The sequence below is a fragment of the Anopheles maculipalpis genome, chromosome X (assembly GCF_943734695.1).
Source record: "Anopheles maculipalpis chromosome X, idAnoMacuDA_375_x, whole genome shotgun sequence".
NCBI lineage: Eukaryota > Metazoa > Arthropoda > Insecta > Diptera > Culicidae > Anopheles > Anopheles maculipalpis.
The window spans coordinates 9,610,414-9,632,025 of NC_064870.1; the positions used below are offsets into that span (position 1 = coordinate 9,610,414).

General features: G+C 48.3%; 5 protein-coding genes across 7 annotated transcripts in view; 3 read left to right on the forward strand and 2 right to left on the reverse strand.

Annotated features, from left to right (window-relative positions):
- Positions 1–10,032, reverse strand: part of LOC126568394 (transcription factor btd) — a 147,106-nt gene extending 137,074 nt beyond the window's left edge. The window contains exons 1-3 of the mRNA XM_050224867.1: positions 9,916–10,032; positions 9,450–9,808; positions 7,227–9,261 (exon numbers count right to left, since the gene is read on the reverse strand). Coding sequence (XP_050080824.1) covers positions 7,236–9,261; positions 9,450–9,808; positions 9,916–9,987 — 2,457 coding nt within the window. The 5' untranslated portion in view covers positions 9,988–10,032 and the 3' untranslated portion in view covers positions 7,227–7,235. The remainder of the gene's footprint in view (positions 1–7,226; positions 9,262–9,449; positions 9,809–9,915) is intronic.
- Positions 1–21,612, reverse strand: part of LOC126560468 (60S ribosomal protein L10-like) — a 277,878-nt gene that overhangs the window by 241,959 nt on the left and 14,307 nt on the right. The gene's annotated exons all lie outside the window — the stretch shown is intronic.
- Positions 1–21,612, forward strand: part of LOC126561545 (probable 60S ribosomal protein L37-A) — a 450,882-nt gene that overhangs the window by 238,662 nt on the left and 190,608 nt on the right. The window lies entirely within an intron of this gene.
- LOC126558141 (aminoacylase-1A-like) overlaps positions 1–21,612 on the forward strand; it is a 220,867-nt gene that overhangs the window by 118,579 nt on the left and 80,676 nt on the right. The gene's annotated exons all lie outside the window — the stretch shown is intronic.
- LOC126561695 (cecropin-B) overlaps positions 1–21,612 on the forward strand; it is a 328,190-nt gene that overhangs the window by 5,865 nt on the left and 300,713 nt on the right. The gene's annotated exons all lie outside the window — the stretch shown is intronic.

Genomic DNA, 21,612 nt, shown 5'->3' on the forward strand with positions numbered 1-21,612 from the left:
AGTTATAGCTTGCGTCTGTTCTTAAAAGCATATTCCGTTGCGTTAGCGGTTGGAATTCTTCTCCTGCAGGGTCTTTAGAGCAGTTTATTACTTGTGTTACTTGTGGAGTAACTCTTAAGAAAATAATAAAGAATTCAAGCTACTAAAATAAGGCATCTGTAAAAAGCATTCATGTTGTGATGATTAACCTCATCACAAGGAATCACAAGCATCCACCAGATATCAAATCTGAATCGGCTCCCAGCTAGCTCTCTAGGTTGTACATCACAGAAGACGATTAAGAATACATGTCAAACCTCACAGATATGTGGGGAAGATTTAGCTTAAGGATAAATTCTAGCCGTCTACTAATATCTAAGACGAATAATTTATCAAATAACCTTAAAAAAGAGACGAGATAATCCAATTCGAGATTTGTACTTCCTTAACCGGATTGGACTGATGGTAGAGGTAACAGCAGTGCCGGTCCTCGCACAGCAGGACAGGGATTTCAAATATCATCCAAACCATTCCTCCGTAGTATCTACCTAGGATTGACTACCAGACCCAGAGCGGCCCGGTGGTGTAGGCGACAGCAGTGCCGGTCTTCAAACGGCAGGACCGGGGTTCAAATCCCATCCGGACGTTCCCCCCGTAGTGTGACGAACTGACTATCCTACTACGTGGTATCGGGCAACTCTTAGTAAGCCATTCGATGGCCGGCGTGACCTCAGACGTCGTTATGACAAGAAGAAGAAGAAGAAGAGGGAGGAAAATAGAGAGATACATCCATTAAACTTAATTAAAAGGCCACTAAAAATAGAGAGCGGGAAAGAGAGAAGAGAGAGAGAGAGAGAGAGAGAGAGAGACAGGGAAAGAAAAGTTCACACTTATCTTCAAAGGAAAAGTTTTCTAACGTATCCTGAATATCCGAATATAGGGAGAATTAGTCCGGGATTCGAACCTAATTACCCGAGCGACGCTTTTTTTTGTGTCGCTCCCCTGCAGGTGCACTTACCAATTATGCTACCAAGCCATCCTGACGATGGTGACGCTACCGGGCCAACAAAAAGCGTGTACCTTACCAGTTTACGTTCCGTTCCCATTCGAAACGGTAGTTGGATTAAAAAATATAATTATCCACTATCCAGTACGTGTTACGGAGCTTCATGATACAGGAGGAAAGAGCAAAAGCTAACACAGTTTAATAATATCCCCCCCCTCCCCCCCCCCCCCCTTAAGCACCTGTGTGCGCATTATAAAGGCATTGTAGTTAAATTAAAATTAAATTAATATTTCTTTTTCAAATTAGTTCACGACCGTTCGTGAACGGATCCGTAACAACTTTACACTGGGGCTAGCGTGGTTGCTTGCCACTAGCGAGCACGCAAAAGCCGATCGCGCACTCGCGCACCCGGATCGGAACCACAATCTCTCCTGCCTGCCTTTTGTTGTTTAAGTTGCGTTTAAGTATTTATTGCACTCTTTCTTGTGCTTTGCTTTTGTTTTTCTTTTTTTTTTCTTGCAAGCGTTGGCTGCCGGTGCGCGCCCTGCATTCATTGGCCCATATATGTACGTACAGACAGCCGGTAACGCTTAGCCCCTTTTTCGCCTGCAACCACTTAATTTTTATCATCACTTTCATTTCGTCACTTCGGTCGAAATTGTAGCCTATTGAATGGGATGCGCTGCTGCCGCACTGGAAGATGTTGATTATTATACCACCCGATCATGTTATTGATGATGATGATGATCACGCTGATGATAGTGATACTGACGGGATGATTGTTATGTTTTTCCACAACATAAAGTAAAACAAAATAAACCATAAACGCTTTTGTCGTGGTTTTGACGGATGGTGAAGATGAATGGTATTACCCACGGAGGGAGTCCAAGCGAAGGAGAACGAGGGAGAGTGTGTGTGTGTGAGAGAGAGAGAGAAAGAGAGATACAGCGGAAGGGGTATATGAATGAATATGCTATGGGGCACACCGAGGCACTTATGCACTTGCACTTACAGCCACTGTGTCTGTGTGCTGGCGTGTGCGGGCTCGTATTTATGTGTGTGTGTGTCTCGCTGTGGCTTTTTGTTGTTGTTGTTGTTGTTATAAATTTGTTTTATTTTACTTTCTTCTTTCCTTTTTGCCGTTGCACGTTCCTACAATGTTTAGCGCTCATTATCGTTTGGCCGAGGGTTTTAATCAAGCCATCCATCTTCGGCTCAATCAACGCCTAGGCATCGCCCGGGCAAGTGTAATTGCTGTTAAAGCTAATCGGTAACTAGTGTTGAATTATTTTATGTTTTGCTTTTGGATTTTGTTTTTTTTTTTGCTCTCTCCACCATCTTGGGAAAGAAGAAGACACTGGAGGGGTGGGACCGTCTTCTGCTATAGGCCCTGTAGCGCAAGTGTCCACTTGTTTAACGCAATTGTGTGGTTTTGCGAAAACAAAACGCTAAGCAATGCGTGACTTACGGTTTATCTAGATTATCCTGGACATTTTTGGGTGATAATTTTGTTCTGGAGGCTCAACAGGTCTTTCACATGTCACCGTTTTGTTTATCTAAGTCTAGATTCTAGTCATTCTAGAATTCTTCTTCTTCTTCTTGGCTGAGCGACCCACTTAATCCAGATAGATAGACCACGTAGTTGGAAAGTCAATCCTCACTACGAGGGAACGCGATCCGGATGAAATTTGAGCAGTGGTCCTGCCGTGTGAAGAACAGCACCACAGTCACCTCTACTTCCGAACCCACTCTGTATCTATACAGAGTTATACACACGAAAGGCAGGACCTGCTATCGTATCCCGCCAGGAGCAACTCCCAACAGACAGGATGAGAACTACCCAGCTGCGAATAAAATCAAGCAAAGTCAAAAAATGGCCGTCCGTGTCCTCTCCAAAGTGTTGAGCATAGCGCAAACACTGGAAAGTTAGGAACAGTCGTCAATTCCTTCAAATATACACAAGTAATCTGTCAACAAACAATAACACAGCAGCAAAAAAAAAACCCCCCGATTCTTTGCCTTCACAAGCATCCCGATGCCAGGGCCAAATCGCCGGTTAAGATAACCTCAAACTATTGTATCCTTAACCGCATCTTCTCGCACATTATGCTTTGCAGCAACAAGACTCCCTCAGATTGCTAGATCGCCGGTATGACAGTGCCTTGCGCTGGTGATAACAATCTGTTTCTTTTTCCAATCATCATTCAACATTACATTACTGTTGCCCATCAAGAGATGCCACCATTTTTTTTTTTTTAGTAGTTGTTGGTTGGTTTGGTGCCTTGTTCTGCCAGTAATTTTCACAAAACTCAGCATCTCGTGCCCGCTTTTCCCTCCTCCAACTTCCCCCTTCTCCCCAACCAGCACACTTCCAGCTCCCTTTTTACGTGAAGTAGCGGCAAAGCAGCAGCAGCAGCAAAAAACTGGGAGTGAATTTAATTTCATTCGGTACACGGGTTTCATTTTTATGGATCTTTTTTTTTTTATCTCCCCATTTGCCGATGCTGCAGTGTGAAGTTTACGATGGGCACCAGCCGCAAGGTGTGGTGTGCACCACCACACACCGGGTGGTAGTCTTTTTTTTTTATTGTTCCTTCTACTTTGCTCCTCTCACTGGCTGTTACGGTGCGTTTTGAAGGGAAGAAAGGTTGAAAAAAAAAACCGCATCGCGCGCAATTTGAACCCCCTAAACGATGGGATGATGTCGTCTTTGTAACTTGGCCGCGCTTGGGGAAATCGGGCTGAGGTGGTACACAACTAATTTTCACTTGCTGTGCGTGCGCTTATTGCTTGCGCTGATTACGTTTCGATCGCCAAGCGAAAGAGTGCGGCAGAAGGCGAAGAAATTAAAGTTGATGTTTTGGAGTGTAACGTCACCACGTCACAAAACCCAGCAGGACCCCGGTGGATGGGGTTGGATGAGAAATTGAACAAGAATGACTCGACCGCAGCGTAATCGGACCCCCCCCTCGGGTCGGGTTGGTGGCGGAAGATTGACACTTGCCGATGACACTTCAAAATGTGGGCCACACAGATATGAGGAAACGCCGACCCAACGCGAGCGCACGCTTGGCGAAGAAGCGGACACACGATCTCCTGTACGGCAAGAGTCGAATCTCCGCTTGCATCCGCTCACACCGGACGGAAATAGTATGTCCGCGGGAAATGGTCTTGTTGACGATCATTCTGAAGACCACCGGGACAACGTTGAGCATGCCCAGCAGTGAAGTAGTGCGAAACATTTAGCGCGAACTCTTTTTCGGTTTCTCCCCGTTCATCGCCGTGACAGGGGCGCTACTTGGGTGGTTGCAGGCGATCACTACTTACCGTGAACATATCTTCGTTGTAGTAGAAATGGCGTGGATCGTGTCGCTCCATCGTGCGCGAAACTGATTGCTTTGCCGAACACTGGTAAATCACGCCTCCGATAACTCCAACCGAACCAACTCCAAAACACAACGTCACCACGAACTACAACCAACGAACAACTTTCAAGTGCGCACTATATTTTTGCTAATTTTTTGCTATGCCACTGAACAATAGTTTCTTGTGCGAGAGCCTACTCACAGACAACTAATCGATGACAGCTTTGTAAATATGTGAAAGGATAACCTTCCAGGACACCATTGTTGGGTGTAGCTTTTTGAAACCGATGTGCAAGTTGCACTACCATACGCTGCCCTTCGTTAAACAACGGGTGTACTGACACGCGCGCGGCACACAACAAAACCCACCAGCAGGGTATAGGACCTGTGGGTTAGGTTCGCTTATTTAGCAGCATGAGTCTACAAAAGTGCCACCCAAAAAGGCCGGACCTAAGAGGGCTTTGATGGACGTGGACACGCTAGAAATGGTTGATGGACGATGGCAGCTACGGGCAGGATCTTGGACGGCGAGGATCTCGGACCGGGCACACAAAAGCGAAGCAACAAACTCGGCAGGAGCACTGGATTTCCTTTTCCTAGGGCAACAGCTAGGCAAAGCAGCGTTGCACCTACACGCCCGATAGTTTTTGTATCCAAGCGCCAACTAATGGTGCTTTGTTTCGCCATTACCCCGGGATGCTTACACCGAAAAAAAAAGCCCGTAACGCGCGAGCATCATCATCGACCGATCGGCGCTAAGGGTGGAAGCAACAACAAAAAAAATGGCTAGACCCGCGTCTAATCCGCGTGTAGGCGTGGTAGAGAACGCTGCTCCCAAACGCGCCCGATGCCTTCACACGCACGCGAAGCCGGCGTAATCCCGGTGGTGATCTGCTGCTACTGCTGCCGAACAGGCATCAGGCTCTGGGTGGAGGTTTACGCTTTTGCTACGTCTTCGGCGACGAAGCGAGCGAGCTAGTGTAGCGTTGGAGCGCTGCCTAGCATCGAAACAAACGAATCGCATCCAGTCAATATTTGGATATCGAAGTTCGGTACCTTACCGCCCGTTCGCGGTCGAAAGTAGCGCACCCGGTTGACTTTGATTTCTACCCTATGAGAGCGTGTCCGACACGACTATCGAGCGGGATCGTCAGATTCGGGGCACGCAACATCTTGACATCAAATATCTTGCTACCACCACCCATCACATCCACATCGTTGTCATCAGACATCGGAAGTGACGCTTTCGATGCATTTGTTCTGTGTGTCAGCGAAGATGACGGACCTCGTGTCTAGAAGGAAGTCCTTTTCCCTTGCTTGCAGCAGTTCGTCGTCTAATTACAAACACACACGGGGGAGCCGGTCCGGATGGGATTTGAACCCCGGATCCTGCCGTTTGAAGACCGGCGCCGCTGTCGCCTACACCACCGGGAGCTGTCACAACAAAGCTGCAAACAAGGAGCTTTTCGGATGATCTGCCTTAAGAACCACAAGGATCCTCACGAGCTGGGAGCTCAGAACAGCTTCCATGGGTCTGTTTCATTCCTTTTCAATTGCATTTTGTGTCGTTTATTTTCATTGAGAATATAATCATCGTAAAGTTATTGGTTCGTTGCAACCACGTTTCTCGCTTGGGAGGTTTCCATAAATATATGTCTCTAGATCTAATATGTATATATATATACCTCGTACCGTTCCTCGCACTTATCTAAATATAACGTGTTTTTTTTTTAAATTTCTTGTTTAATTGTTTTTTCTTCTTCTCTCTTTTCTGTACATTATTCAAGTTTGTTTTCGTCTCTTCGCTTTTTTACCTTAAACGAACGTTCTGCTCACGCCCGAAATGTCACTGTTTTCGACCATTTTTTTTTTTTCGTTTCTTTGGAAAACATCAGAATATCTGAGCGTTTGCTATACTTCAACACCCGGGTTTCGGTCACGTAAAAATGCGTTTTCACTACTTTATTAGCTGTAACTGGTGCATAGTTTAATCTCTAACGTACAAAAAACTACAATCTGCCCACTAAATGGAGGTTCCATTCGAAAGCATTTGCACTGAGATTTTATCGCACTGTTTCTTTTCTTGTTGCTGGACATTCGGCGTACCTCTCCTTTCTGCTAAACCGTCTCCGATTTTAGCTAGGCTTCCTGCTAAACTTCACTGTACAGTTTTATATTTACATATCCTTTCACACTGAACAAGCGGAGACACACCTAGCGCTAGTAAAGCATGTGCCAGTAGCAGCGGAGTTTATGGAGGATGCACCACAGGGGGGAAAAACATTTGTATCTGAAGCTCGGCCAGCGATTTTTGTAACACTATTGTAACTGTGTCCTTGTGTGCAGGGCGGATTCGTGCGTCACCAAGGACGAAGACTGGGTACGAGCGCTAGCGAGTTTGCGTTTGATCGTTTAAGAGTCTTTCACAGGATGAAGTATGCATTACCGTTTGGAACTAAAATATGGTGTCCCTGAGCAGTTTTGTTTGTTTGTTTTTTAAAGACAGTCTTAGCCGCTTCATACCGTTTCGCGAAGCAATTGTATCTCCTCTGCCCTGAGAAACGAGGATCGCCGAGGTGTTTTCCCCCGTGGCGAATCTCAGTTTCCGACATTACAAATAACATTATTACCGATACTATAGCACATTTGAAGAACTATGGTAGCCGTCAAATTAATAAAAAAAAAAAGCACAGAGTTCAGGATCGCAAATATGGAACACATTTGTAATGTAAAACAATCTCTGCCGTTTGTTGCGTCAAGCGAAACACTCTAAGCTTAGAACTCTTTCCTTTATGCGTCATGTTAAATCAAATGCATCACAAACCTTCAACCTGGCGTTCACTGGCGTTACGAGTTGCAGAGTACAACAAGCTTACTTATCGGACTTACTTGAATAGTGCGTTCGTGGCGGTCACACCGGCATTCGCTTGCTGCGCTGTAAGGTTGAGCTGCAGTTGATGTTGAAGTTGTTGGTGCTGATGCTGCTGGTGATGCTGCTGCTGTTGCTGCTGCTGCTGCTGCTGTTGATTGAGAAGCTGTTGGTGTTGTTGGTGCTGATGGTGATGGTGCTGTTGCTGCTGTTGCTGATGCTGGTGATGCTGATGAAGAGTGTAGTTGCTCATCATCATGTTGTAGGTGGAGGCGAGATGGGTTGTCGCCGGTGAGGCCACCGACGACGTTGCGTTCGATATGCCGGCCGACGGATGTGGATGGTGGTGTGAACCCGTCCCGGACGGTTCTTGCTCGTAGGGGGAGACGCTTCCGTAAGAGGCGGACGGCATCCCACCACCACCACCACCAGTAGTGGCCTTTGCCATGGCCGCGTACGGATGGTACGGATGGTGCGACGATGATTCACTGGCGAGCGTATGGTACAGCTGGGCACCGTGAGGTAGTACGTGGTTGTTGAGGGTGTTGTTGCTGGAACTATTGCCGGCACTCTCTACTGCTGCTGTCGGTGCGGTTGACGAGCCTTCGGCACGGCTCCCACCGAGCCCGTGCCCGTTCGCATACTCTTCCAGCTTCACCAAACTGTTGCTGAGTTCGACGATGGCACTACTGCTGCTGCTACTACTACTACTGCTGGTGGTACTGTTGTTGTTGGTGGTGCTGCTACTACCAGTACTGCCCGCATTGCTGCCTACGGTGCGATGACTAACGGACGACTTTTCGCAACTCAGCGCGGCAGAAGACATGCTCGAGAGGGTGCCGTTCGGTCCACCCGCTAGCCGCAGATTGTTCCCACCATGGTGGCTACCGTGACCAAAGTTACCACCGCCAACGTCACAGTAGCTCGCAAAGTGCCCTTTCCCGGACGCCGCCCCCGTACCGACGTCCGCACTCGTCTGGAAGAAGGGGCTCTGGAAGTACGACGCATGATGATGATGGTGGTGATGTGCCGCGACGTGATGGTGATGGTGATAGTTCTGGTAGGCGGCAGCAGCTGCTGCAGCAGCGGCCGCTGCGGCAGCCGCCGCTGCCGTTGCCGTGGTTGGCGAGTTGCCGGTCGGCGGTGGCGTCAGGACATTCAGCGCACCGGGCCCGTACTCCGACTTAATCTCAGGTACGCGTATGTTAGCGTTGATGTCCTCCAGCATGGTGGCCGTTTGGCTGTGATGCTGATGCTGCTGGTGATGCGGTGGCGTTTGCTGCTCGATACTGCTGTCCCCGGTAGCATCCTCCTCCCGCCGCACCTCGCCATCCCTCGCGGACAGTTTCGGTCGCTTGCTGGACGAGGTGAGCTTGCTGAGCGCCGAGCCGGCCGTTAGCTTGCGCGACACCACTGGCGTTGACGTTTCGAGCGATTTTAGCTTCGTTTCCTCGCGCCGCACCTTCGCCTCCTCGAGCTTTTCCGACCGTTTCGCTATCTTCTTCGCTTTGTTTTCGTGCGTCTTGACGTGCTTGGCAAGATGGTCGCTGCGCATAAACTTCTTGCTACAGATCGTGCAGGTAAAGCGCTTCTCGCCCGTGTGCGTGCGGAAGTGACGCTGCAGCTCATCCGAGCGCGTGAACCGTTTGCCGCAGAACAGCCACTTGCACTGAAATGGCCGTTCGCCCGTGTGCCACCGTAGGTGCGCCTTCAGGTGGCTCGTTTTGCCGTAGATCTTCTCGCATCCCGGTATGTGGCAGATGTGTTGCCGTTTGCCCTTCTCGTCCGGTCCGACGACCGGTGGCAAGCCGGACAGCTCGTTGATACAGTTCGGGCAGGTGCAGCGAGCGCAGCGGCGCTGTGCCTGCGTCTGGTGCGAGTACTCCTCCAGCTTGAGACCGTACGCGTCCGCACCGTGCCAACCGGCCGCCGTCCCGTACATGGTTTCCTGCGCAAACCACGGGCTGGTGGCCATGCTGACGTTATTGTAGTAGCTGGCGGGACTGTACGATGCATACGACGGGTAGTGCATGGCTTGAGGTCTAGCGAGCGATCAACACCGAAGCGCAAAATATATGGAAGAGAAGCAAACAAACCAGGAGGTCGTCAGAATCGTCCGCGATATTCGGTGGGATGTCACACTGTTGGGTCACTGTGGTAGTGGGAGGGGGGACGGGGGGGGGGGGGAGGGTAGGGGTAACAAAAGTGTATGAATTGTGAACCAACTTACCTTGCGGTCATTTCAAGCGCACCGGTTTGCTGCACCATACCGAAACCGTACGAGGCGGCCGCACTGGATGCGGCTGCTGCTGCAGCGGCGGCTGCCGTTACGTCGGGACTGGCAGTGTTGGAACCACCACCACCGCCAACCGGTCCACAACCAGCGGTCCCGAGGGCAACGGCCGATCCGTGTGTGCCGGGACCACCGACGGTACTGAAGCTGCTGCTATTGCTGGCAGCACCGCTAGACGAGGCGATTGACTGGGTGGGCGAAAGTCCTGCCGAACCTACGGACGCTACCGATCCCAAACTACTCACCGACGGTGGCTGCGGTGGATACTGATATGGCAGGATGTTCAATGCTGATAGCTAGAGTTGGAGGCAAAGATAAGGTACGGCGCGTATTAGTTCCCGGTTTGTCTAGGATGGGTGGATATCGAAGTACTTCGTATTGGCGAAACATTGAATTCACCTACCTGACTTTGTGTCGTACCGTTGTTCCACTGGTGATTGTGATACTGTGTCATAAAACTAGGTGAAGCCATCATTTTGTGGCCGTTTGCACCGACCGGGATTCGCGAGGATATCGTATCCTGCCCACTTGTGTTTTCTGAGCAATTCCTTCCGCTCGGAAGAAAATTTTGATTACCGAGATCTTTACCGTTTTCGGGATTCTTTAAGCTTGCACACGCGGGAGGTTTATATCGCACACAGAGTTAACTCTGATTGAAGCTCTACTGCAACACACATTTTTTTTTTTTTTTGCGCAGTTCGTTAGTGATCAACTCCCGCGGGTACACAGTGATTCCTTCTGCGCGTAGCTTAACCGGCCTGGGATGCAATGTTTGATTGTGGGTGGTGGTAATTATATCCTGCCTGGAGGTCCTTGCAGTGCAGTGGATCACATCATGAACTGATGAACACACATACGAACACACACACACACTAGCACACGCACAACACTCACAGGTACATAAATGCAGAATTCACACGTGTTTCGGGTAATCGCGAGCTTCAACAACAACAAAACAAACGGAACCGGAACTGAAGCACGCGGACGGAAGCAGCAATATAATGGGTGCGGGTTGGTGGGGGGGGCAACTACAACAACAGCACAAAATAAAAAAAAGGCCCCAGCAAAAACCCGAAGCAATCGAAGCGCCCCAACACGCACGGGGTGGGCGAATTTTGCACGAAACTTCCGACACACCAGGGGCCCCACAAGGGTTTTTCGAAGCTGCTGCCGTTTTTGGAGCTGGTGCGATATTTTGTGACCTGCCTCGCGGAGCGGTTGAAGCCGAAATTAACCACTTCTAAACACTATTATTAAGGCCTCACTGAACGGCGTTCATTAGTTGCTGCTGCTGCTGCTGCTGCTGCTGCTGCTGCTGCCGGTACCCTCTCGCACGGTCTCGCTCGCTCGTGCGCTCCTTCTCTGTCACGCTGCACATCCCGCAATCTCGCTGCCTTGTTCACAAAGCTTCCCGCTTCACCCCTCTCACTCCCTCTCACGCACCACACATACACACACCGGAGCTGATTGCTCTTTCACTCTGCAGTCTGGATACTCTCCCTCTCTCTCACTTGCTCGCGCACACACACACACACACACCGACGGGCTAGCTTTTGGTGTGGTTAGCCGAGAGTTCGGCAACGCTTCGGGTAGGGCTTCGTGCGTGCCGCGCGCACTCTCCTAAATCCTTCCCCTTCGTCCTACTTCTTCTATCTCTTTTCCACCAAACCAACGCACACACACGTAGCGTGTGGTGCAAAAAAAAAAAACGTTGGGGATGCGTGCCGTGTATTGTACACACCTTGTTTTTTTTTTTTATTCGCAGCTATCCGCGGGTCTTTCCGTTTACAAATCTCACCCAACCAATATCTCTGCGTGGACGTGGCGAACGAGAGGATGCTTACTGGGGCCTTTGCTGCGAGATTGGAGCGTGCTGTTGATGTTTTTTTTTGTTTCTATCTTGGTGTGTTAGTGTGCCAGTCCAAAACAAAAATCAACACCTCCTCCTTCTTATGGGGGCCTTCTTTCTTCGAACGCCTGAAGGGGAGGTGGATGGGTGAGGATGGCACGTAGCACTGCGTGTGGAGCGTTGAAAAGGCGTTGCACGGCGCACAGCGAACTTTCGGAATCTCACTCACGCACACAAAGATCCTGGGGATCCTTTTTTCGCACTACTGTTGGGTTTGCTCCAGCGAGAGCGAATCCTTCGGGTGTTAGTACGATCGACGAGACGATGAGTGAGCCTCGATCAACGTTTATCCGGATATACGTACTACAAACACACACACTTATGCACCAATGTCACACAGGATAACGGATTTGATAGTAGCTTTGATCGTTGCTGACAGATGATTAATCGGATTCTTTACCTTTGGCACGAATTTTCTTTGCTTGAGAAGTTTTCCACTAACGTACATTTTCTTCACAATCTTAGCATACTCAACTTCAGCACAGTTTGTATCCTTTTTACCTTCCGGCGTAACAAAAAAAAATAGCACCACCCCTTGTCCACTACTTGTGGAGTCCTCAGTAGTAGTTGATTGAGCTCAGTAGCTTGCCTTCCTTCGTAGGCTGTCTCGCTTGCTCGTGTTTGATCGTAGCGGGGAAATGGGAGTACGTACGGGTGTGTACTCTTTCCTGCCCAATGAACTCCGGGCTGATGCTTAGCGATTTTTTCTTTGTTTGCCTTGTATTTGGGTGGGATCACCACCCTGCAAGGGTGCCAGAAAAGGGGGAGCAGCACCGGGTGTAGGTGGCGCGGTGGCCAAGGTAAGCGTATACAGAGGAACCAAAACCGCACCGAACCAGCCCAAGGACGGAGCGTCGTATATGTGTGAATGGTGATGCTGGCAAGCGAAACCAACGACGGGCACGTTTCGACTAATTATAGGTTTGCTAGCGTAAAACGCTTTTCTCATCCGGCTGACGAATTTCGACTGAGGAATGGGTTTCGGGATTTGGGATTTTTTCGTTTTTTTTTTGTTGCTCTTGTTTTGTTTGCTGTTATTGTTCCTTCTCTTGCTTTCCTTCGCGCTCGCGTACCGAATGCCGGGTGCCCGAACAGGGGATAGCTCTCGGGTAGATTCGGGTAAGTGGAAGCGAAACAGCATGACAGATACACACACACACAGGGAGGCAGCGTCAGTGAGATATGCGTGTGCTCGAGATGTGTATAGGGATATCGCTTTATCCGGTGCAGTCAGCCGAGCAACGTGTGAGAAGGCGAGTGAGAACGATGGGATGCGAGTGAGATACGAATGACGGTTTGTATGAGAGAGAAAGCGAGCGTGGATGACTGACTGGCGAGTGAGCAGGCTGTCTCGTATCGTCTCCTATTCCGCTCGGGATTGTTTCCCCCAGGGTGCCATAGCCAAGGCACGAACCTGCAAGGGAAAAGGGACGGCAATTATCTGCACTCGTGCCCGCATGGATAAGACTAGGCTAAGGAGGTAGGCGCGCGATGCTAGTGCGAGCGAGAAACCATGCTCATCTAGCCGTTTGCAAAGGGAAAGGGCTAATTTTCTAAGCCCAACATTAAACGGGCAAGATCTGGCCGTAATTTCTCTCGCTCGCTTCGCTTTCTCGCTCACGCCGAGCTGTACGCAATGTAACATCCAAATTCATAGCAAAACTGTTTGCCGAAGGATTACCGCGGTTCGACCCACGAAGTCACACACACACACACAGCATCCCGAATTCGTTCTACTTCTAGGTCCTGAACGGTTTCTCAAGCTGTTCAAGCTCCAGCTGGATCTCCATTATTGCTCCAACCCTGGATGACCTTGCCAACGCGAATGCAACCGCGAAAGTACGTACGTGTGTGTGTGTGTGTCTGTTTCACTGTGCGTGCGCTAATACACGGGCCCAATCGCGCAAATCTCTGTATTTAAGAAGGCGGAGCCGACACCAAAACATCATATTACTACGCACACACCCATTATACCCGGGGTACGGGTTTTGTAACTGCCGAAGGGGCTCGCTCACACGCACCCTTCTGTTCGGTACGTTTCCGTACGTTTTCAACCAGGATAATGTAACGGCGACGCACTCACACACCGCTGTTGGAACCGTCCAATATGAACAAACTAAAAACAAAACAAAAAATCCCACCCAAAACCCCACCCAGGAGCAAGCGTGCGTGCGCGACGTTTTTGCCTACTCTTACTAGCCTGCCGTTAATCAGGAGCACCCATATCAAGGAAGGGGCTTCCGGTTTTTATCATCCCTATTGGTTAGCACGCTTCCTATCAGGGCAGCAGAGCAACAAACAGATCAGAAGAAATGAAAAAAAGAAGCTGTAACGTATCACGCGATCATTTGTGCCTATACAGGGCAAGAACAAAGAGGAAGTCACCCCGAGGCGGAACAGCAGTGCAAAAAAAAAAAAAAACAAAAGGTCCTTTTGACACTGACAAATGTCAGGAGCAGGACAAAGATATTCCGTACGCCTAATATGCGTATGTGAGTGTGCGTAGAGCAATAATTACTGAAACGAATTTTATCAGGTTTTTATCAGGAACACGAAGCGAAGGATTCAACGTCAGCATCTTTAATCAGTCAATATGTAAATAGAGCGAACGTGACCTGGTTTTGGGTGTGTTGGCTGAGGACGCAAACTAAGTCTAGCTGACTAGCATTGATTTGCAGTAAACAAGGAGAACGATTATTTTATGCATTAGTTTGCTGCACTTTAGCAAGAGTCTTTAAGAGCTACATGTTTAGACTAGTATTAGTATGACGTTTTGAGATATGACGTTTCATCTGTGGGATATCATTTTGCTTAAAATCAGTGTCCAGGTCATACAACAAGTGTTCACATGTTTTAAACAATGCTGTCACTCACTCTTTCTCTCTCCTTCTCTCTCTCTCTCCCTCTTTTTGGCTTAACAACCTACTACCCTATTGACAACATCTGCCAACAAAGGCAAATTTATCTAGACAATCTAAGGATAGCTAAATCTTGGTATTCTATAGAGACTTTAAGTTACTTCGCTCTTCATTCCGCTCTACGACATATTTTGTGAACTGCAAACTACTGTAAAATCACATCAAATGCCAATTGTATTGCCACATCAAATGCGCAAACATCTGTCAAATAACGGAACTAGACTACGTCGACCAAGTTCTAGCAACTTCAGACGCATCCAAGACAGAAACTCACAGCAAAAGGGTCATCAAATAAGGCCCAAAAAAAAGGGTTAAATGGGGCGTACGGGGTTTGGTACATCGTCGCCTCCTTATTTTTCCCTTTGTGTGTGTGTGTGCGTGTTCCTTTACCCTCCCCCTTTGGCAGTGTGCCTCCCTCCGGGGGTTTAAAGAGACGACACGGTATTATGACAACTTCATCAGCGATCCGTTATGCCCACCGGGTGACACCTCCACAATAAAGAAGTTCGCCTGGTTCGCAATACTTTAGCCTTTTTTTTTTTTGTACGATCTAGACCATTTTCAAGGTCACACTCCAGCAGTGAGGAGTGTGTGTGTGTCTGTTGCAGAATTTATTTTTGCTACCTCGCGTGCAACGACACAGACTTTTCCATAATCTTCAGGACGACCTGCAGCAGCAGACATTAGGGTACTTCTGGATAGATGGTAGAGAGCGAAAAAAAAGGCAAAATCGATGGGAGGTACCTAGGATCTACCCAAAGTGACCTCCCTGAACGCCTGTTAAGTTTGTTAACAAGCGAAGAAGAAAAAATTAGCAATGGTTGTTGTACGATGGGAGGAGGCGAAGGATGGAGCATAATTAGATCATAACGCCTCAAGTAGTACATTTGTTTGGTGTTATTATTTTTATTCTGGAGGTAGGCGTCGTCTAGGAAGGTATTCCAGTTGACAATGTGAAATAGTGGATATGTTTTCTTAATGAAAAAAATTGAATCTGCAGCAAGCTTGTGGGTAGGTTCCGGGTAATCTAGCCGTGACAGAGCTGTTCTTGGCCAGTCTAGGTACGATGAAGATGCGCAAGGGTAAGATCTTCAGCAAATTGCTAAACCAAAATAGATATCGATCCATTCCTTACCTATGAGAGTTGGTGCATTTGTAACCCTCAAGTGTTTAGATATTCTTCAAGTTACCTGTAGAATACGCTTTTTTGTAAGGTAAACCTACTGAAGTAATCTTCGTTTTTTGTTGAATTCTTGGTATTCATCAACCTGATCATTCTGTGGCTCTCGAGAGGCTAGCAAAGACTGTCTCAAATGCTGACCTCGTAATTGTTACACCCCCCCCCCCGTGACTACCTTCATTAAACGGGAGTCAACGGGGCAGCTCACCCTCCAATAAAGTAATCATCTCTAGGTACGGCAGTAAACTGGCAAGCTGCGCCATAAAGTCGCCAACGACATCATAAAGCGATAAGTGACGTGTTCGACCACCGATGGGTGAGTCGCGTGTCTTCAACACTTTACAACCCGATTTGGATGTCTCTCCAGCCAAGTCATGCCGTTGCCGTGATCACAACCGGAGCTGCGTGGAGATCCTTAAAAGCTTGCGTCCTGGCGGCTTAGGCCCACAGTGACTTCGCTTGCCAAAATACGTCTTCTTTTCCTACCTCATTCGCCCTGCTCGTTGCCAGAGCTAATTGTCCTCCACTCCAGAACATCTCCGAGGAACGCTCTAGGGAGAAAATGATTCCCAACACACACAGCCTCCCTGTCCGTGCAAGTGCATTCAGCAACTGTACACCATTTAAGGTCTTGCCGTAAATGTCTTTTTGTTTCGCTTGCCTTTCCCTCGCTGCCACCGAACATGAGCGGTTCGATTCACGGAAAAACTTGACCCCTTGGTGCTGGGGGAGTGTAGGAACGCTAGGCAGCCCTTTTTTTTGCCCGTTTGTCCCTGTGAACAGGGCTCGGGCACGCAAGGTTTCGTGGAAGGTTTGACCGAGCGTTGTCGAGTCGCTAACTGCGCTTACGCAATTGATGGTTCTGCGACCGCCCGCTGGTTGCCGACAAACGAGAAAGACGACACAAAAGACCTGTACCGGCCGATGTGTCCCTTGTGCGATTTACGGCCTCATGCGTTGGGTTTTGCTTTTGTTTTTTCTTTCTCGTCTTTTTTTTTTTTTTTGTTGCGCTTCTAATGTGCCACGGACAGGGACAAAGATGCACCGCCAGCTTCTGCCAACACTGTATCACTGTATCCTGTGCACGTGTTGCATCCTTACACTTGCACTTGCGTTGGTCCCCTGGGAGCGCTGTTTAGAATTACGCTAGACGAGAATACGGACTCTAAACCAAGCAAAAGGAGAATAGTTTTAGCGTTATTTAAACGATTTAACTTTTTAACATTGTACATCGAAAGGTTTATCTAACATCCAGACGGGACATTAAAATTTCATTCATTCCTAAACGAAAAAATATGTGTGTGTGTGGGTGCTGATGTCAAGTTTCAGATGCTGGGATTGTTCCCAGGCTGCAGACGAAACCCTACCTACCGGTATAGTAATAACGCAGTAGCGGACCTAAACATAAACCGCGTCCAATAAAGTAAATCAACCACAAAAGCCTAAGCCTAGTCGGCAAATTGTAGCGTGACTTTCAAAGAAAAGCGAACCCGGCGCTAAGGGCTCTCCGTTTTGCCCCGTTTTTGAAAAATTCGTCCCAAAGGTTATAGAATCCTGATACACCTTTTATAAACGGGGACCAGGGAAGTATCATAAATCGCAGCTACAATAAATTAATATCCACCTAAACCGCCTCCTTCCAAAACCATTCTTCGAAACATAACCTTAAAAAAAAAACGAAGGGAAATTCGAAGGTAACGTTACGCAATCCTACCGATAACTTTTCCACACCACCCCTCGAACCAGTGCGCCGTTTGCGGCGTAACGGAATTTTGGTCCACTCGTAAAAGGACGCCGCTATCGGATTGTCGACGCTACGGAATAACTACTTTGACTCCTTTGGCGTTCTGATTAGGTGACCTTGGGCCAGCGCTGATTGTGCGTGAGAACGGGGCCCTTTTTCTTTCTGTGTAGCTTGCGCGAAAACAACAGTTGTCACACACACGCAGCCGGGGTGCGACAAAGATCACAAGGGACCGTACTAAAAAGGGCCGACCGAGCTGCACCGCTGATCGGAACCACTGATTTCGCAGGTACGGGACGAAGGTTTTGCACCTGCACCTGTACGGATCCGATACGGCGGTCCTTATCGATCGACCGATGCTCTGGCCTGGAAGGACGTAGGCGTGACGGGAAGGCTAGTTAACGCTGGTAACGGTATCGGTGATGTTGTTTCTCGATTGCAGAATGCGTGAGAGAGTTCCGTACAGTTTGGTTTCGGTTTTAGATAGTACCGACCGGTATGCAACCCATTCGAATATTTGTAATTTGGACCACATTTAGCGTTCCAGTTGTGGAACGCTCAAGATGAGCTACAAAAGTTCTCGATACTGTTGATGATCTAGCTCCGCCGTCCACCAATCCAATATCCCGGTGTTTCTGGGACATCTTGATCCTATGTAACCTCCTCTGGGCTTGTGGAAGGCTCAGAAATAACTGTTGCTGACGAGAATAAACCGGACGCGTACAACCCGGAACTCTCGTGAAATTCCTTGCTACATCGTCAGATCTACTTGTAACAGACGGATAGGCTTTTTCCTGGATCGATCAGAACTGAATCAGAATCAGATCAGAAGCTGCTACCCGTATCCTACCAGTGGATACGGATAGCAGCTTTGCTTAGGTCGAGCGAGTTACCCTAATTCCTGGACCAGCCAGGAAATGTATTTAACCGTCTGAGTCGTTTAAATGACTGAAGTGCGGGTCCAACACCCAAAGGGAATTAAAAGGCGATGTGACATCTGAAACAGATCCTTTCCAAAAATAAATAAACCTTCCACAAGCACAGCCGTCTGTGTAATGCTCCTAATAGAGTCAAAAGTTACGCGCTCGACAAACGCTTAAGATCCAGACGAACTCGTCTACGGGTTGGAGTCCTGGAGGACCATGCTGAAGGAGGACTCCCATTTTCGACGCCACTGAAGGACAGCGGTGATTCAGATACCTTGTTGGCAACCAAAGTCAGCAGCATACGAAGATGGGAGCACCTGAAACGAATGTCGGACTCATGCTCCACCAGGACCCGCTTGGCACGTGGTGTGAGGGAGCACAGCAAGCTCGTTGGCTGGATCAAGTGTCGGATCCGAGTGTCAGAGGCTTATGCCAGTAGAGAGACAGTATCCGAGATTCTATCCAATGATGTCATCAACTTATATCAGGACTCTGGAATGGCTTATAAAAGCTAGACTCCTCACTTTCGTCCTCCACGAACTGCGAATGGCCCTCTCTAGTATCGAGTTAAAGATAGAACCGTCAGGACTATCTCCCAGGAACAGGGTCTTGCCGGTTTCATCAAAACTTGAGAGATCTCTAAACCACCTTTTCTAATCTTCACTTAATCTCTACCAAGACTGCTTTCAATATCCTGTTTTCATCCGTTTAAAACAAAAAAAGCTGGCCGTTAATGTATTACCAAGATATTCACCCCATCCACAACGAAACCACAGAACCACGCAGAAACACAGCAACCCGTCTTGCGGTGTCTCATTCGCTTAACGCTCCATGGGGAGTGTTGTTGTGTTGCAAACCGCACCGCACCAGACCGCACGCTGATTTTATTGACAAACAATCACATCGGCATCGATCAGCGGTGTGTGTGTGTGTGTGTGACCAGCAGCAGGATGCTCCAGATGCCATTTAATTTGTGGACGTCACAAATGACAAGACCGGAAAGCAAAACTAAGCGTTCTACCGTACTCATGACTAAGTAGCAGGACGCCTATTCCTTACCAAACTAAAGCTAGTCCCCGAGTTTATAACGGTCGTATTGTTCCGTCAATCCTTTACGCTGCTGGTGGCATCTTCTGCCTTCCTCTGCAACCGGGGTTTTGGCAGCAGTTATCAGTAGGTGTCCCAATCGACCACAAACAGACCGTTTTTTTATTCTTCAATTTGATTGTTTGTTATTTTTAATTGCTGCCGCTGTGAAGAAGAATCTCGTTTCGCCCATACAAACGTCAATTTAGCCGTCCGCTTCATATTTGTTGAATAGTTTATTAAGGAAGATAAGCACTTTTTGTGTTGTTTTCCTTTTCCGGGTGCTGTTTTTCTAGGGAAAAAAGTGCGTCAGCTGGAGCTGGTCTAATGGCTAGAAACAACACAATCAAATCCTTACCGTTTACCCCTACGGTAAGAATCTTTACAACTGTCAGGAGGGAAAAGCAAGCACAGCGTGCTGTTTGTTGGATAAAACATCGCAGTAAAAACGTTTTATTTGAATGTAAAAAATCAACAACAAAAAACTGAATCGCTCAGTCGCATTCTGACATCAGATATATCACCTACTCTCATGTTGCCCATCTGTACCTGGTACACCTTAACATCAGCTTCCGGTAGTGTAGGATCACCTTGTAGAACACCCCCTTCCGTTCGGGATTTACGAGTCCTTCAAACTACTCTGTCCGTACTCCCAATCTGCTGTCAGGACGCGAGAATGTAATATGTGGACAGCCAAACCAACGGCGGAGGACAAGTGTGACGGTAACCAGAACCGAGAGCGAGTTGTGCCGATAAACCTGGTGAGAAAAATTAGCGTAATCTGATACGGTTTCGGAACCGGAGCGACCGAGAGCGCGCAAGGTCCTTTTCTTTCTGCCACTCGGTTGTATTGGGGTGCCAGAGTTGTACTGCAAGGATCGCCGAGGTTCCCACACGAGGTTGTGTCTAGTATCGCTGTAGCAAACAAAAGGAAAGCCGGGAAGAAAACGCACACGATACGGGACGCTCCCAAGCATCCGGGCAACCTAAGCTGTTGGAGTTTCCGATTTCGCGTGCACGAGAAACACTCGAAGGTGGCTTATCGTAGGTGCTTTACGGCCGCCGATGAATGGAAACTGGAGTGCCGTGTTTGCCGCTGTGGCAGACAATTGTGCGCTGTGATGCATTATTCTATTGGATGCTAAACGAGCTGAGCAAGTCGGAAGATGAGCAGAAATAAAACTGAAAATACGTACACACAGACACACACAGGCGCATTCCCTGTTCCGAGGGTCAGATTTCGTCGTCCTGGTTGGGAGCGTTATAAAAGGGATACAATTTTACGGTCCACGCACCGATTGCTTTGATGTGAGGAGATCATGCTTACAGGTGGGACACGGCAGCAAGGAAGTAAAATGAACCGTGCGTCATTGTTCGGTGTTGTCTAAGGACTAAGGACTCAATTTTTCGATAAGGTAGTTTTGAAAGCTAAAGTTTTTCTTCCACACTCTCCCTTCAAATCAACAACTATTTTAACGAGTCGTGGTTATCTATGGGTGCGTGCTCTCGCTGAAGTTGTCGATATAATTACACTATGATTACACACCTTCGAAAGAGCTGTTCATCAATCAACCAAATATCTGCGAGAACCCTCTCCTCCCTTTCATCCCTTAAAGCCTAAGCGTAAGGGTAAATATCCTGCATTTAGCCATGCGATTTCTCAACACAACGATTCAAATACCAACAACTGGGTAGCGCTGCTCGATAACGACCACCACTTTTCCAGGGCGATTAGCGTTGGTGACTTTTCCTTCAAAAACAAAAGCGGGCCCGATAGGTGTATCGGGCTGTAGCCGAGGCCGTACAAGATTCCGGGATAAGCAGCGTGTTAAATCTGCTAATCCAATTATCCTCTCCCGTAAAACCAACAAACCGTATCGAATGGCTGGGGAATATCCCAGGTAAGATTGAAACGTCGACAGGGGCACGCTGGTGGTTGAAGGGGCTGCTGCGAGTGTTTTGCTACCTAAGCTATTACCGGTTAGCTTGATTCCGTTGCTCAATCGTGTTTGAGTTTTCGCGGTTGCTGGAGAATTGGCAAGGCTGGGTGGGCTAAGGCTTTACACTCCATCTTGTAGCACGGTTTGTTGGAATTTGAAAGTCAAAATTTTAACTCCCAGTGTACGGGTCCGAAGTACAGTTCCCAAGCTGCCCAAGCAAGGAAAGGGTCACAAACACTGGATTATCTTTTAGGCGAGTCCTTGTGTGGTTCAGGTCCGTTTCTGAAAGCAAAGGCGCAACATAAGCCGTTGTAAATTATGGACTTAGCACCAGCCACAACTGTACTGTACGGGCGGCGAGACCGGTGCGGCAACCCTTCGGGAGTGTTCGGGAAAA